The sequence below is a fragment of the Sturnus vulgaris genome, chromosome 19 (assembly GCF_052056855.1).
Source record: "Sturnus vulgaris isolate bStuVul1 chromosome 19, bStuVul1.hap1, whole genome shotgun sequence".
NCBI lineage: Eukaryota > Metazoa > Chordata > Aves > Passeriformes > Sturnidae > Sturnus > Sturnus vulgaris.
The window spans coordinates 4,459,319-4,471,882 of record NC_142261.1 but is presented as its reverse complement, the minus strand read 5'-3'; the positions used below and the strand labels follow the sequence as shown (position 1 = coordinate 4,471,882).

At 41.7% G+C, this 12,564-nt stretch overlaps 1 protein-coding gene across 1 annotated transcript in view; it reads right to left on the bottom strand.

Moving 5' to 3' along the window:
* KIAA1671 (KIAA1671 ortholog) overlaps positions 1 to 12,564 on the bottom strand; it is a 65,443-nt gene that overhangs the window by 38,315 nt on the left and 14,564 nt on the right. Inside the window, exons 2-5 of the mRNA XM_014874875.2 lie at positions 7,034 to 7,156; positions 5,149 to 6,763; positions 4,568 to 4,661; positions 57 to 3,239 (exon numbers count right to left, since the gene is read on the bottom strand). Of these exons, the coding sequence (XP_014730361.2) occupies positions 57 to 3,239; positions 4,568 to 4,661; positions 5,149 to 6,710 (4,839 nt within the window). The 5' untranslated portion in view covers positions 6,711 to 6,763; positions 7,034 to 7,156. The remainder of the gene's footprint in view (positions 1 to 56; positions 3,240 to 4,567; positions 4,662 to 5,148; positions 6,764 to 7,033; positions 7,157 to 12,564) is intronic.

Genomic DNA, 12,564 nt, shown 5'->3' with positions numbered 1-12,564 from the left:
ATAAACAAAAGTTCAGTTACAGTTAGATGAAACACTTGGCTACCATTTGAAAATACCTTTTTATCCTCATGGAAGAATGGCTCTGACTGAGCTGACACCTTGTGTTTCCACGAGTTCTCCACACTTTCCAAGGGGAAGCTTGGTCTGGATCGATGCAGGTCCTTCCTTGCCCTCATCTCCTGCACGATGGGCAGGCTGTCCCTCCCTTGGCGGCATTTTTCTGAGTAGGATCGTCTGAGATCAGCAGGGACAGTCCCAAACCCAGACATGCAGCTCCTCCAATCAGTCTTATTTTTGAAAGTCTCACCCTCACACATTTTATTTGTGCTGTCTTTGCTTCTCAGTGTAGAGCTCCTCACTATGTTTTTGCTCCAGTCACCCTCTGGAGACACCTCTTTTGTCACCAACTTCTTCTGCAAGAACCCATCATCAGCCTTTAGGGACAGCTTGGAGGCCAGATTGACTTCCAGCCTCTGCTCTGTGCTCACTGCATTTATGGGCTGTACCTTTTCAATTACAAATTTTGGACCCTGATTTCTGGAGGTCAAGTTCACTTCCTCACCCTCATCAACAATGAAAGTTTTCTTCCTAGCAAATTCCACAGGTGAATTTACAAACTTCTCTGGAAAAATGCTGCTGGGGTTTCCCCAGTAAGGAGGGCTGACCTTTCTGTCTTTGGACTTCTGCTTATCGAAATCAGGGCTCCGTAATTCCAGTTTCTCTTTGCTCTTTTCATTTAGGATCAGTTTCTCTGGCCTGTGCTGCTCTTCTGCACGTTCCCCTGGTTTGTTATTAACTGAATAATGGTCTGACCCACTCTTCCACTCGTTCCAGCTGTAGGTAAGAGTCATTCTATCCGACACATTTCTTTTGTTCTTTGATTTCTCCCTATTCAGTGAGCCAAGCTCTTCAGAGAGCTTCTCCTGAACTTTACTGGCCTTTGCTGATTCTTCCTTATATTCTGCCATAAGTGCATCAATATCAAGAATTTGGGATCTGTACCCATCCTCAGCCTTCCTTGCAGGCAAATCAGAATTACTGTCACTGTTTTTCAGTGGGCCCTGGTCACTGTCCCTGCGCACCTGCGCGGAACGCGGTGGGGACCGGGGCTCATGGTAAGAGATTCTCCTCCTGCCACTCTTGAGATCAGCTTGAGCTGTATTTTCCACATCATGTTTTAACAGGAAAGCATCAACATCTATAATTTTCTCTTTAGAATGATCCAGGCCTTTTTCGTGATGCTGTTGGTTATCTTTCCTATACACATGAATATTACCAAGAGCAACATTTTTGGAGAAAACAGCATCTTTTTCATCTTCTTTGACCCAATCCTTGTTATGCACTTCCCATGAGTCTTCTCTACAAGCTGAACTTGTCACATTTTTATTTGGTTGCTGCAATAAAGGTTTGGACCTTCCAGGAAAAACAGGGTCCAGATTAATTGCTGCTCCCTCACTTGAAGCAGGAACAGTATTAATTTCACTTGCACTGGGAGCACCAACAAAGCTTTTCTCTTTTTTGATACCAGGAACCTGATAAGTCACTGCAAAATAAGTTGCCTTTGGCTCAAAGACAGAACTCTGATGTTTCGTGTAATCATCAGGACTGCCAAGAACAGCTTGGTTTGCCTCACTCCCTTCCACCCCATCTTTAATTTTTTTGCTTCTCTTTTTAAGTGAACTTTCATTCAACTGCAATGAATCTGTCCGGCTCAGCTTCTTGATATTTTCAGGAGTGAGCCACACAACTTCTTCCACCTTGAGTGACTCCTGAGGCAAGGTCCTCCTCCTCCACCTTTCAGAAATCTTCAAGTCAGAAACGCTACTTCTGCTTCTCCTGACTTTCTCTTCTGGATCTGCTCCTCGGAGTTTCTCGCTGTTTTCAGGAGTCATACAAGTCAAGCTCAAGTCTTGCTCTTTGCAATTTAAATCCAGACTTTTCCTCAACCCAAAGGCCCCAGATTCCCCTTCAGTAACATTCAGTCCTTTTGTATCAGGGGTGTGGCTAATGGAAGATTTAAAATATTGCCCACTTGCAAGCACTGAAGCCTGAGCCCCGTGTTTATTGACACTTGTGGAAATCACTTCACGATCCAAGTTGGTTCGGAATTCATGAATGTCTGTCCCCCCTGCCCTGAAACTCCTTTTCTCAGAAGAGCATTTCACAACATTAATCCTCTCTGATTTCTCTACAGAAGAGACTTCACTCTTTTCACCTTTAATCTGAGCATGAAGCTTGCTGACTTTTTCACTCATTCCCAAACCTTTACTTTTGCTCGTGCAATAAGGTATTTTCTCAGATATGAACAGTGGCTCAGACTCAGTTTTATCAGAGTCTCTTTTCTGTTCAGTTAAAGTGCATTCACTGGAGAGAAAACCAGCAGGTTCTCTCAACACAGCCCTGCTTGTGAGAACTTTTGCCTCTCTGGCTTCTGAAGTAACATTATCTTCTTTCAAGTAAAGAGTGTGACTACTTGCCTTAACCGACTGCCCTGTGGGTACAACATCCTCATCAGTTTTATTCTCTTTCACAGATGATTTTCTAGTTCTGAGTGTCATGGCCTTTTTCTCAGGAGCCATTGTGATGGCTTCACTAAGAGCCCTTTCACCACAAGTCTGAAAGATTTCATATCTGGGCTCTATTCTTTGGTAAATCTGAGAATCTTCTGCATTTTTGGGAGCGGCTTTTTCACTTTTCTCAACCAAAGATTTTTCCAAGATAATTCCCGCACTCATTTTCTTGTCTTCACTTGAACAAGCTGGTTTTGGACTTTTCTCTACATGTGCTGGATGTTTTGATGGATCAGGCTGCTTGTGATGCTCCTTTGGAGGAGTGGTTTCCTCCCCTTCTCCTATCCAGGAGCGTCTGCTGTGCCCTGAAACCAGCAGGTCCTGCTTTGCCTCAGGTTCCTGGTTCCTTTTTGGTGCAGGATCAGCCCCAGAATGCTCAGAAACAACGTTGTGCTTCTGGACATTGTGCTCAAACAGGGTGGCCCGGACAGTTTTAATGAAGGGTTTTTCCAGTAGTGCTGGGTTTAATTTCTTTTCAAAGTTGCTTGTAAAAGAGACAGAAGTCTCACTCTGCTGTGAGAAATGCTGCCCATCTCCCAGGAAGCTTCCTTTCCTCTCCAGCTGATCAGGTTTATTGGTTATCTTTAAAACCTGCCGGGATTTCCAAGACTTCCCAGGAGAAAATGCCTCGGGGAAATCTGTGCCATGGGTGAGCTTCAGCTCCTTGCTCTGGAAAAACAAAATCCAACAGTTACTGAGTTTTATTTTGAAATGTATAATAAAGTGCATTTTAAAACTTACTTGCACCTACTTTGTGCAACAGAGCCTGTACAAGTCAAACACATCCAGATTCCCTGAACACAAACTCCACTGAGACCAAGGTAACCTAAGGGGATGTGTAGTTCCAGCTCTTAAATCTTGATTTTAACAGAATTACCTCACCAACAACCAGTTATATGGTCAAATTGCAAGGAACATGAAGAGCTGAGTAAATATCACAGCTGGAACTGCTCAGCTATGAGAAATGTTAAGCCGAGCCAAAGTAAAAAATGAAAGATGGAAATTAATATTTATTACCAATGCTGCACTATTATCTACTCACAGGAAATACAAGCAGCAGCCTAAAAGATTTTTTTTTTAATAGCACTTGCTGAAAAAGCACAACACGCAAATAATAAAGGGAATCAAAGAATATTACAAGTCTTACAGGAATTCAGTCTTTTATTCAAGTTTTAAAATTTTAAACTCAGAGTTGACTTAAGAATGTCTTTTAAAAAAGCTGAAGAACATCAGAAAATTAACACTAAATGTATTTATAAATAAGGGTTTTTAAGTCTGAGCTATATTCTTCAAGGAATTTTTTAAATCCTACTTTACAGTCAAATTCTGTAAACAGCACTTCCATTAATGAAAGATTTCCTTTTTTAAAACAAATTGCTCTCCTTGAAAATAACACTGAACAACAGAAACTTTGCACCTGTAACTTTTCCTTAACACATATTCCTATCTTGGACAGGAAAAAAGCCATGAGAGCTCACTACAAACATCCTTAAACTACATTAAATCTTCTCTACTAAGAGCTGTCACCAGAGAAGTTCTGTTTTGCAACACTGAAATGTTGCTTAGAAACAGAGAGAGCCTAAAGCTTCCACAGCAAATCCCCATTTTCCCTGGAACACTTTGTTGTCTAAACTGCTCAGGTAAATGTTGAGGAGACTGACAAAGGTCCAGGCTGGGATTTATCAGGAGCTGGGACATGGATGTAGGAAAGCACAATCCTAATGCTCTGCTTGGAGAAGATAAAAAAATTAATGCATAAACCCACCACAGCCACAGGCAATCCACTGGGGTTTCAAGCATCAGAAATCCCTCAAAAAAAGTACACAAAATATTCTTCCCTCACTACCACTCCTACTCTGAACAGTGTGCACATCCAGCTTGACAAACCCTGAACTTTTCTCTGCACATCCTAAAGACAAAACTCACACCAGCAAATCCACTGGGATTGTGTCAGCCCTAATACTCTCCATACCCATTTAAAAGTCGCTGTTCCTTACTTTTGGATTTTCCTGCAGGTCGTGGACTGAGTCAGCTCCAGCCTCCCCAGGTTTCTCAGGTTTTGCTTCACCCCCTGAAGTTGGAGTTGAAAACCTAAAACAAAGGACTGGTGTTACTTCTTTAGTCCAGCTGGTCAGTGAGCAAGGTCGCTTCCTACCAAAGCAGGCTGGTAGAAATTATCCATCAAATTACATTTCCTAAAGGAGAAACATTACTATTTCATAATAAATGGCTGCAGCCATTTGGTGGTTCAATTGTATCTAGACCAAAGAAATTTCCAAAATATTGTTCATTATGCATCTTACTTGATAACAGAGGATTTTGAGATTCATAACAAGCTATAATGCAAAGGTCAAAATATTGACAGCTTTTTTTCAGCTGTTGCCAGAATATATTTAATTTTCTCTTTTTTGGATTTAAAAAAGGCAGGAAAGGAGCTTATGAATAATAGTAAAAAAAAGGAAAAAAATCACATTAAGTAGAAGCAAAATGATCAAGCTTTTTTTTTTTACTTGAGAGAGCAAGTTTTACTGAACAACATGAAGCCAAGAGGATTAAACAGAATTCCTCTGTAACCTACATCTTGGTTAAGTCTGCAGAGAGTGGCCGTGACTGCAGTGACTGGCGCAGATTTCCTCCCTTAACATCAGGATTTTCTGTTGTCAGCTCCTTGATCCTCTGCTGGATGGTCACACACCTGCTCTCCTTCTCAGCAGCTGCTGGGAGAATCTCTGTATCCACTGTGGCACTGGGATTTTCCAAAGTAAACAGACTAATATGTTTTTTAACACTACCTCTTAAGATATTATTCTCTTTTTCTGAGGAAGCTGCAGGACTCTCAGAGCCCAGCAGTGTGTACTGTTCCTTCTGATCTGGTCTTTTCCCCCCCTTATTAGTTCTGCTTTCACTGGTTGTTTCAGGGCTTCTTTCAGGACCATGCAAGTTAATAATTATTTCTGGTTTTGTCTCTATTTGTTCACTTTTAGATTTAAGTTTTGTTTCCCACGTGTATTTCCCATTATTTAGGATGCCAATGTCCTGACTACTGCATTTCAGATTTGTTTTAGCAGAACTGCTTTTATTAAAGTCAGTTTCTTCGTGTTTTGGCCCCGTTTCAGACTGTTCTTGACTACCCACATCAGTAAAAGCAGTTATGGATACATTCTCCTTGCTTTCGTGGGATGAACCAGCCTTCTTGCAAGAAGAAAGATCTTTATGTTCAAACTTAGCTGTCAAGTCCATGGACAGAGGCCTTGGTTTTCTAACCCCAGATTTCTCTGCAGGAGACTTTTCCTCAGAAGCTTCCACAGTGTGGTGCTTTTGATCTCGTAATGATTCCAGAAAAATAGCAGACACTGGTCTAGGTTTTGCCCTTTGCTGGACATCAACAGAGAAATCGACTTTATTGTTGAAATTATTTGCATCATCATTGTTTTTCTCCCCTGGATGAACTTCACGGGCATCTTTCTTTTCACTGGTTTTGAGCAAGTTTGGTCTGAGACTGGAGGAAAACGACATCTGCCTATGGAGAGACCCATCAGGATTCCTGGGTGTCTCTGCTGGTCTCACAGAGCCCTGCAGGTCCTTGCTTTGCAGAGCAGTAAATCCCCTTTTCTCCTGGGCCAGGCTGACCTTGGACTGCTCGGGGACTGCTGGCTCGAACAGAATGACCGTGTTGGCACTGGGCCCTGTGTAAAAAGTCACATTTGTCACCATGTCACTGTCAGCCTGATTGCCAGTGTCAATGGCTTTCTGATCCACCAAGGGAGGGACATTGCCACTCAACATCTTCACACAGGATGTTTCCTCAGTGGTCTTTCTCACCATGCTGCTGGATCTGAACGCTGGGACGGGAGGTTTGACGTTTGCAAAAGTATCCGAGGATTTCTCTTTACAAAAAGGCTTTGGGAAAAGTCTCGGCCTTGATCCCAGCGAGGGCATCGTTGCAGATCTCAAGGAATTCCCAAATTTCTTGTTCTCTTCCAGAGTCAGTGATGCAGAGGCCTCCTTTGCCTTGTTGCTGGCATCTGAAAGAACGCTGACATACACACGCTGTGCCTTCTCCTCAGCCCTGAGCTCAGCCAGGTCAGGGACTGTCGTCAAAGACGCCAAAGTAGAATTTATTTCTACTCTTGTTGCCATAGTTGGAATTACACATTCAACAGAACTGAAACGCTCCAGCAAGGAAAAAGAATCTGCAAAAAAAAAAAAAAAAAAAAAAGGAGAAAAATGCAAGTATTGATGTAGAGTCAGCATGAACATCAAATAACATCATTCTCACATAATTTCACAAGGAAGCAAACTCAGATTAAGGTGCCTTTCAGACATGCTGATCTCGGAGTTTATCTCACTGAAAGACATAGTGTTCCATTCTTAAAGAACAACAAGAAACACCACTGACTTGGCCCAGCAATCAGATACAATGGAAATAAACATATCCTACAAATTTCCATGCTCCCACTTACCCTAATTTGCTGCAACCAATCCATAGGGCCTGAATCCTTTCTCATAGCGACAAGAGCTTGGTCACCAAGGGCACATTAAGGACAGGCAATGTGATCACTACAGAGACACTGCCCAGACCTCACCTGCAAATAAACAAAATATTCCAACTCAGGTGTGGCACATACCCAGACCTACACAGGCAATGCCATGTGAGACAAAAATCCAGAGCATTCTAAGGAGAACAAGCTGCTTCCCAAGCAAAAGTGACCTCATGTAACTGTAAAAAGCACAAGAATGTTTATTTTTCAAACAGCCATTAAAGAATCAACAAGAAATTACTACTTAAAGATGTAATTGAAAGGTGAAGGGGGAATAACTCAGACTGCACAACAGACACATCAAATCTGAACAGTTAAAACCACATTTAGGTAAGACTGTTTGCATATTCAAGTGCTGTCAATCACTGGCTAAACACAGAGCTCTGCATTACTGTAATCTCAATTACTGTAATTTACTTTCTATTGTAAAGCTCTTTTCTGGGGCAGCAGTCTGTGAAGTGCTACCTGAGCAGCTGACCTGCAAACCGCTGATTTTCCATCAAAATGGGATTTTTACCATGACAAAGCAGTTTTGTATCTCCCTAGCAAAGGCAGGGGAAGAGCTTTGGCTTTAATTATATTCTTGCTGCAGAGAACTGGGAAAGCCAGCAGTAATTAGAATTTCAGCTCCAAGAAGTAACCTGAATTTTTTCCTAACAGAAGTATATTTTAAATCATAGCAGATGCAAGCAGCTATGTAAGGTTAGATTATTTTTTCCTTCAAAAGCTGTCATACTTTTCATTTTTAGAAAACTCACACTGTACTTCATAACCAGGGGCCCAAATTTGTGTTGCCACCCTCTTATCTCTTTTGGGCAGTCTTCGAAGGTGAAGTTTTGGACTCCTCTTACTGGAACCTGTATTGGTGTGAATCTACCACACAAATAAACTTGTAGATTCTGTGGAATATGGAGCTTCCTACTTGTGATTATTAAAAAAAAAAACAATCAGGATCTTGCCTTCCTGATTCTGCAGTCTGGAGAAGTGGTTATTTCACCTTCAGCTTCCCTTGACCAGACTTAGCCCACACTGGCACCGAAATTGCAGGGATTTATTTTTGTCCCTGCTTGTGCTCCCTCTCTCAGGCAGGAGAATGAGCTCCACTCACCTTGTCTGTTCCCTTTCATCTTCCAATCCACTTGGAGTTCTGTCTCAACCACTTATCCCTGATGCCATTCCCCCCCTCCCAAGTCCATGACCTCGTCTTTCCGAAATAGCCACTAACCCAATCAGCTTATCCACATCAATCTGCCCCTTCCACCATCTCACAGATCTCCATGAAATCTTCCTCCATCTCCCACTCCTTGTTCTAAGAAACGCCATCAAAATCCGATTAAAATTCTCACATTCCAAGGATGCAAAGGTTTGGGAGGTGCTCTAAAAGGAAACTTGCTGGAATGAGGCTGATGCTCACAGGCAACACTGCAAAGGAAAAAATTCAGCTATGAAAACAGCATTGGTCTTGCAGTAGCTGAGAATAAACTCTCTCCTATCATTCCATAGTCCCTGTTCCTCTGGAAAAGAAGAAGGGTGCACAGAGCTTCTCAAATGGACTAAAACTTGATCCTCAATGGAACGCAGGGCAGTGAATTTACAAAGAGGGACCTAATCCCTGGTAACAGAGTACAACTCGCTTCTCCAGCCAACATTCCAAACACAAAATTTACCCCTTCCTTGGTTTATTGCACTCCAGCTTTACAGGACCCCACTTTCCCCTATATAATCTACCCAAGTCGGTTTTCATGTTTCAAATTCAGATATCTTCAGATACGTGGCCCCAAACAGAGAAGTGTTTGAAAAAGAACAACAATTTTGCTGAAAAAACGATCACCCAGCTTTGAAAATGATAAAGCTCCTTGATACAAGCACACTTGATAAAGAGGAATCACGCTATCAATGCCAAGTGTAACATACACTAGACACTGTGTCTCAGTTTTGAAACACATATCAGTTCAGATAAACCTGTTTCTTAATAAAATATCTCTGGTCCAGTTGGCAACGTACAAAATTTGGGGCAATTTATAAAGATCAACTGTAAATTAAACTGCAGGAGGATTTCAGATGCTATTAATATTTAGTAATACTACTGTACTAATCGTACTACTACAGTTGTAAATCCCTCACCATCAGCTGCATCATGCTATTCCCTCCCTGGTCACCTCTGCCCAGGGACAGTCAGCTGAGCTGCCCCCCTGCACATCCCCATCCCGTGTGGCAGAGCCTCCAAACCATCCTGTCCCCATTTCTGGGCACTGTTTCTCTCTGTGCCCCCCAAGCAGTGCCCACGCTCCCTTCAGCTGTGGCAGGCACATTCTGCACACAAATGAAATTAGAAATGGCACTCAAGTGGCTCTTGAAATCCCTCCTGCTTTTATCAGAAAGGCTGGCACATAAAGGCCTGGCTCTTCCCTGCTGCTCCCTTTCCTCAGCTTCCAAGCACCTGTGACTGGGATTTTTTTTTCCCTTTTTTTTTTTTTTTTTTTTTTTTGGCCAAGCTGAGCCACCACAGGGTGTCACAGAGATGCACACTAAACACTGCTCCAGGCCCCTTCAAACCTTAATTCCCTCAGGTCTTGCCTGCATTTTTAATTAAAAATCTATCATTACAAAGATTGTCAACATTGCTGGTAAGAAATCAAAACGGATTATTCACTTCACAGGGTTATTTTTGCAGAAAATCATTTGGGAAGGGCTTCACCCCAAACACGCCCTCACTTTGGCACTTGCTCACCCACCACACACACAACTATTATTTACATCACTGCTAATTCCTTTAAGCCTATTAAGGCAACAGCCTGCAGATAATTTTTCCACCATGAATCACGTGACTGTTGCCAACTTCCTTGCTCAGAAACAAGAATTTTGCTTTGTGCCATTTAAAACATCATCTATAATCTGGCCCTGAACCTCGCAACAGATAAACAAGTCCATCTGTCTTCTCTAAGGGTGGAAAGCATAAAAATTCCACGAAGAAAAGCTCTCTGCTATTAAAAAAACCCAAACAAATTAAAAAAAAAAACGACAAAACAAAACCAAATATCTTTATGACATGGAGATCAAGCAGAAAGCCTGGCTCCAGCAGCGAATACCCAATAAAATATTCCATAGAAAATCACTTAATAAACACAAAGTTTTTCTTCTTTGTATACAACTTTCTCAGCAAATCTGCTTCCAGTATAAAAAAATGCCTCCCTTATTATGTAGATACAGGAAGAATTTTGTAAAGTAACATATATTAGCAGCTCCTGAAAACACAGTTGTGCCATTGACTGTGGTTGGGAGGTTGGGACTGGATGATGTCTAAGGACTCTTCCAACCCAAACCAGTTTGGGATTCCATGATCCTGTACATTCCCCTGGCCTGCAGCTTTTCCCTGGCCCAACAAGGCACAGGAGCTACTGGGAGCACATGAGCATAAACCAAGATTTATTTCATCCCTCCTACAAAAGGTTGCCCCACTGTCTAAAATGATTCTGTTTTCATAAACATTTCTCTCCTTTCTCTTTCCTGTCCTCACTGACTGAACACTGGGGTCAGTCTGCAGCAATCCCTGTCCCTTGTCCCCAGAAATCCTCCTCCTGCTGCTTCCTGCACTGGCAGAGGTGCTGATTGGATTAAATAAGAATTAACAGAGCAGATCCTATCACTTACAGTGCACGTACGAGTGTGAGTGCTGACAAGAACCAGACTTACTACAGCACAACAAAAATAACACAAAGAGGGGGAAAAAAAAAACCTATTCTGAAACTTTCATAACCAAGTAGATCATGAAACTAATTCAGTAAAAAGCAAGCTTTTTCTATTTTTGGGTTTAAGCCTGGTTCATGTTATTATTCACTGCAGTGAGATCCATTAGTTGTACTTAGGAGGACATTTAGGGTCTCTTAAAGGGAAAGAGTATCAAAAATACTTTCATAATGGCTCTAATTTTTAATTTGCCAGGACAAGTTTATTCACAAAGTAAAAACAGCTGATAAAATGCATTTAAATTACCTTTTTCCAGATTCAGTGAGAAACTCAGTTCTGCTTCTCAACAATGAAAACTAGAAGGCTGAGAATTAAAAGTACATATTCCAAATCTCACAAGCCAGATAGATCTGCAAAACCCCACAGATCATTAATATCAAAATTCCAAAGTACTGCAAAATTCAAAATATGCTTCCTCCATTTCCCATGTCCAAGTTTCTTGGAAACCTCTAGTTCTTTTATTTTACAAAAAGAACTAAGTGCTGTTCTTTTGGACATTACAGTCCAGTCCCAACCCAAGGATGAAAGACTCCACTCTGACATTTCCTCCCACTGCAGAAAAGATTAGCATTTTGTTAAATAAAGTGTCCATCCTATAAATAGCAGCATTTACAAGCACTTGTAAATCTCTAATTGCTCCTGCCAGTACAATTGCATAACGATCATCACCTGCCAGAGCTTCACTGCCATGCAGCTGCACTAAACAACTGCAATATTTTCAACCACTCTTTCCATTAAGTGCTGCCATCTCGGTACCACGGTGAGAACTGTACACCTTGTATTTTATCTCCATGCTGCAAAGATTGGGCAGCATTAAAATGCTAACAAGACAGAGAGAAGCAGTTTCACTAATTCAAGCTGGCTGCACAGGGGACATAACGTTTATTTATTAAAGCAAAAATTTGATGTTAAATATGTTGATGTCAGCATGAATTTAAGATCACATTCCTGATGGAGCAGAACAAGGGATTTAGGAAAATACCTTGAGGGTGTGAGGTCCTGGCACAGATTGTCCAGAGAAGCTGTGGCTGCCCCATTCCTGGAAGTGTCCAAGGATTATATAAAAATTAATAACCCAACAGGATTAATGTATAAAAGGGACAGATTGATCCAGTTATTCCAGAATATCACCCTTTAGAAAGGTACAATTTGAAACCATAGATTTAGTATCAAATACCCATCTTTTGGGTATTCAGCTCCAAAAACTCCTGCACTGGGTTCTGGGGTCAATGATCACTGTTCTGCAAACAATTCAGGCCAACTCCTTCTCTGTCAAGATCAGTTTTGTCCAAGCCAGGTCTTGGTTGGAGATTTTCCTCTTTGTACATCAAGTTCTACTCAAGAGATCCCTCAAGAGCACAGGGACTGACAGAGCACGCTCAGCATTTCCTCTGACCTGCACAACTGCCTCATTACACCCCAACCTTCCACAATTTCCCTCTCCCCAACCCTCTCATTTACAGTTTCATTTCAGAGGAAACTCACTTCCCTTCCCAGTTTCACAGAAGGCCAGATTTGTTTTGGAAGTCTCTTGAGTCTCAGGTAGAAAAAAAAATACCCAGCTACAGGAAAATGACATTAAATGTTGGTGAATCACTATTTTTTGGTACCAGCAGCTGCATATTCTCACCCTCCTGTGTGAATCATCTTTTACTTCCAGCATTCCACATGAGGGATTCCACCCAGCTCATTAGTGCGTGGGTATT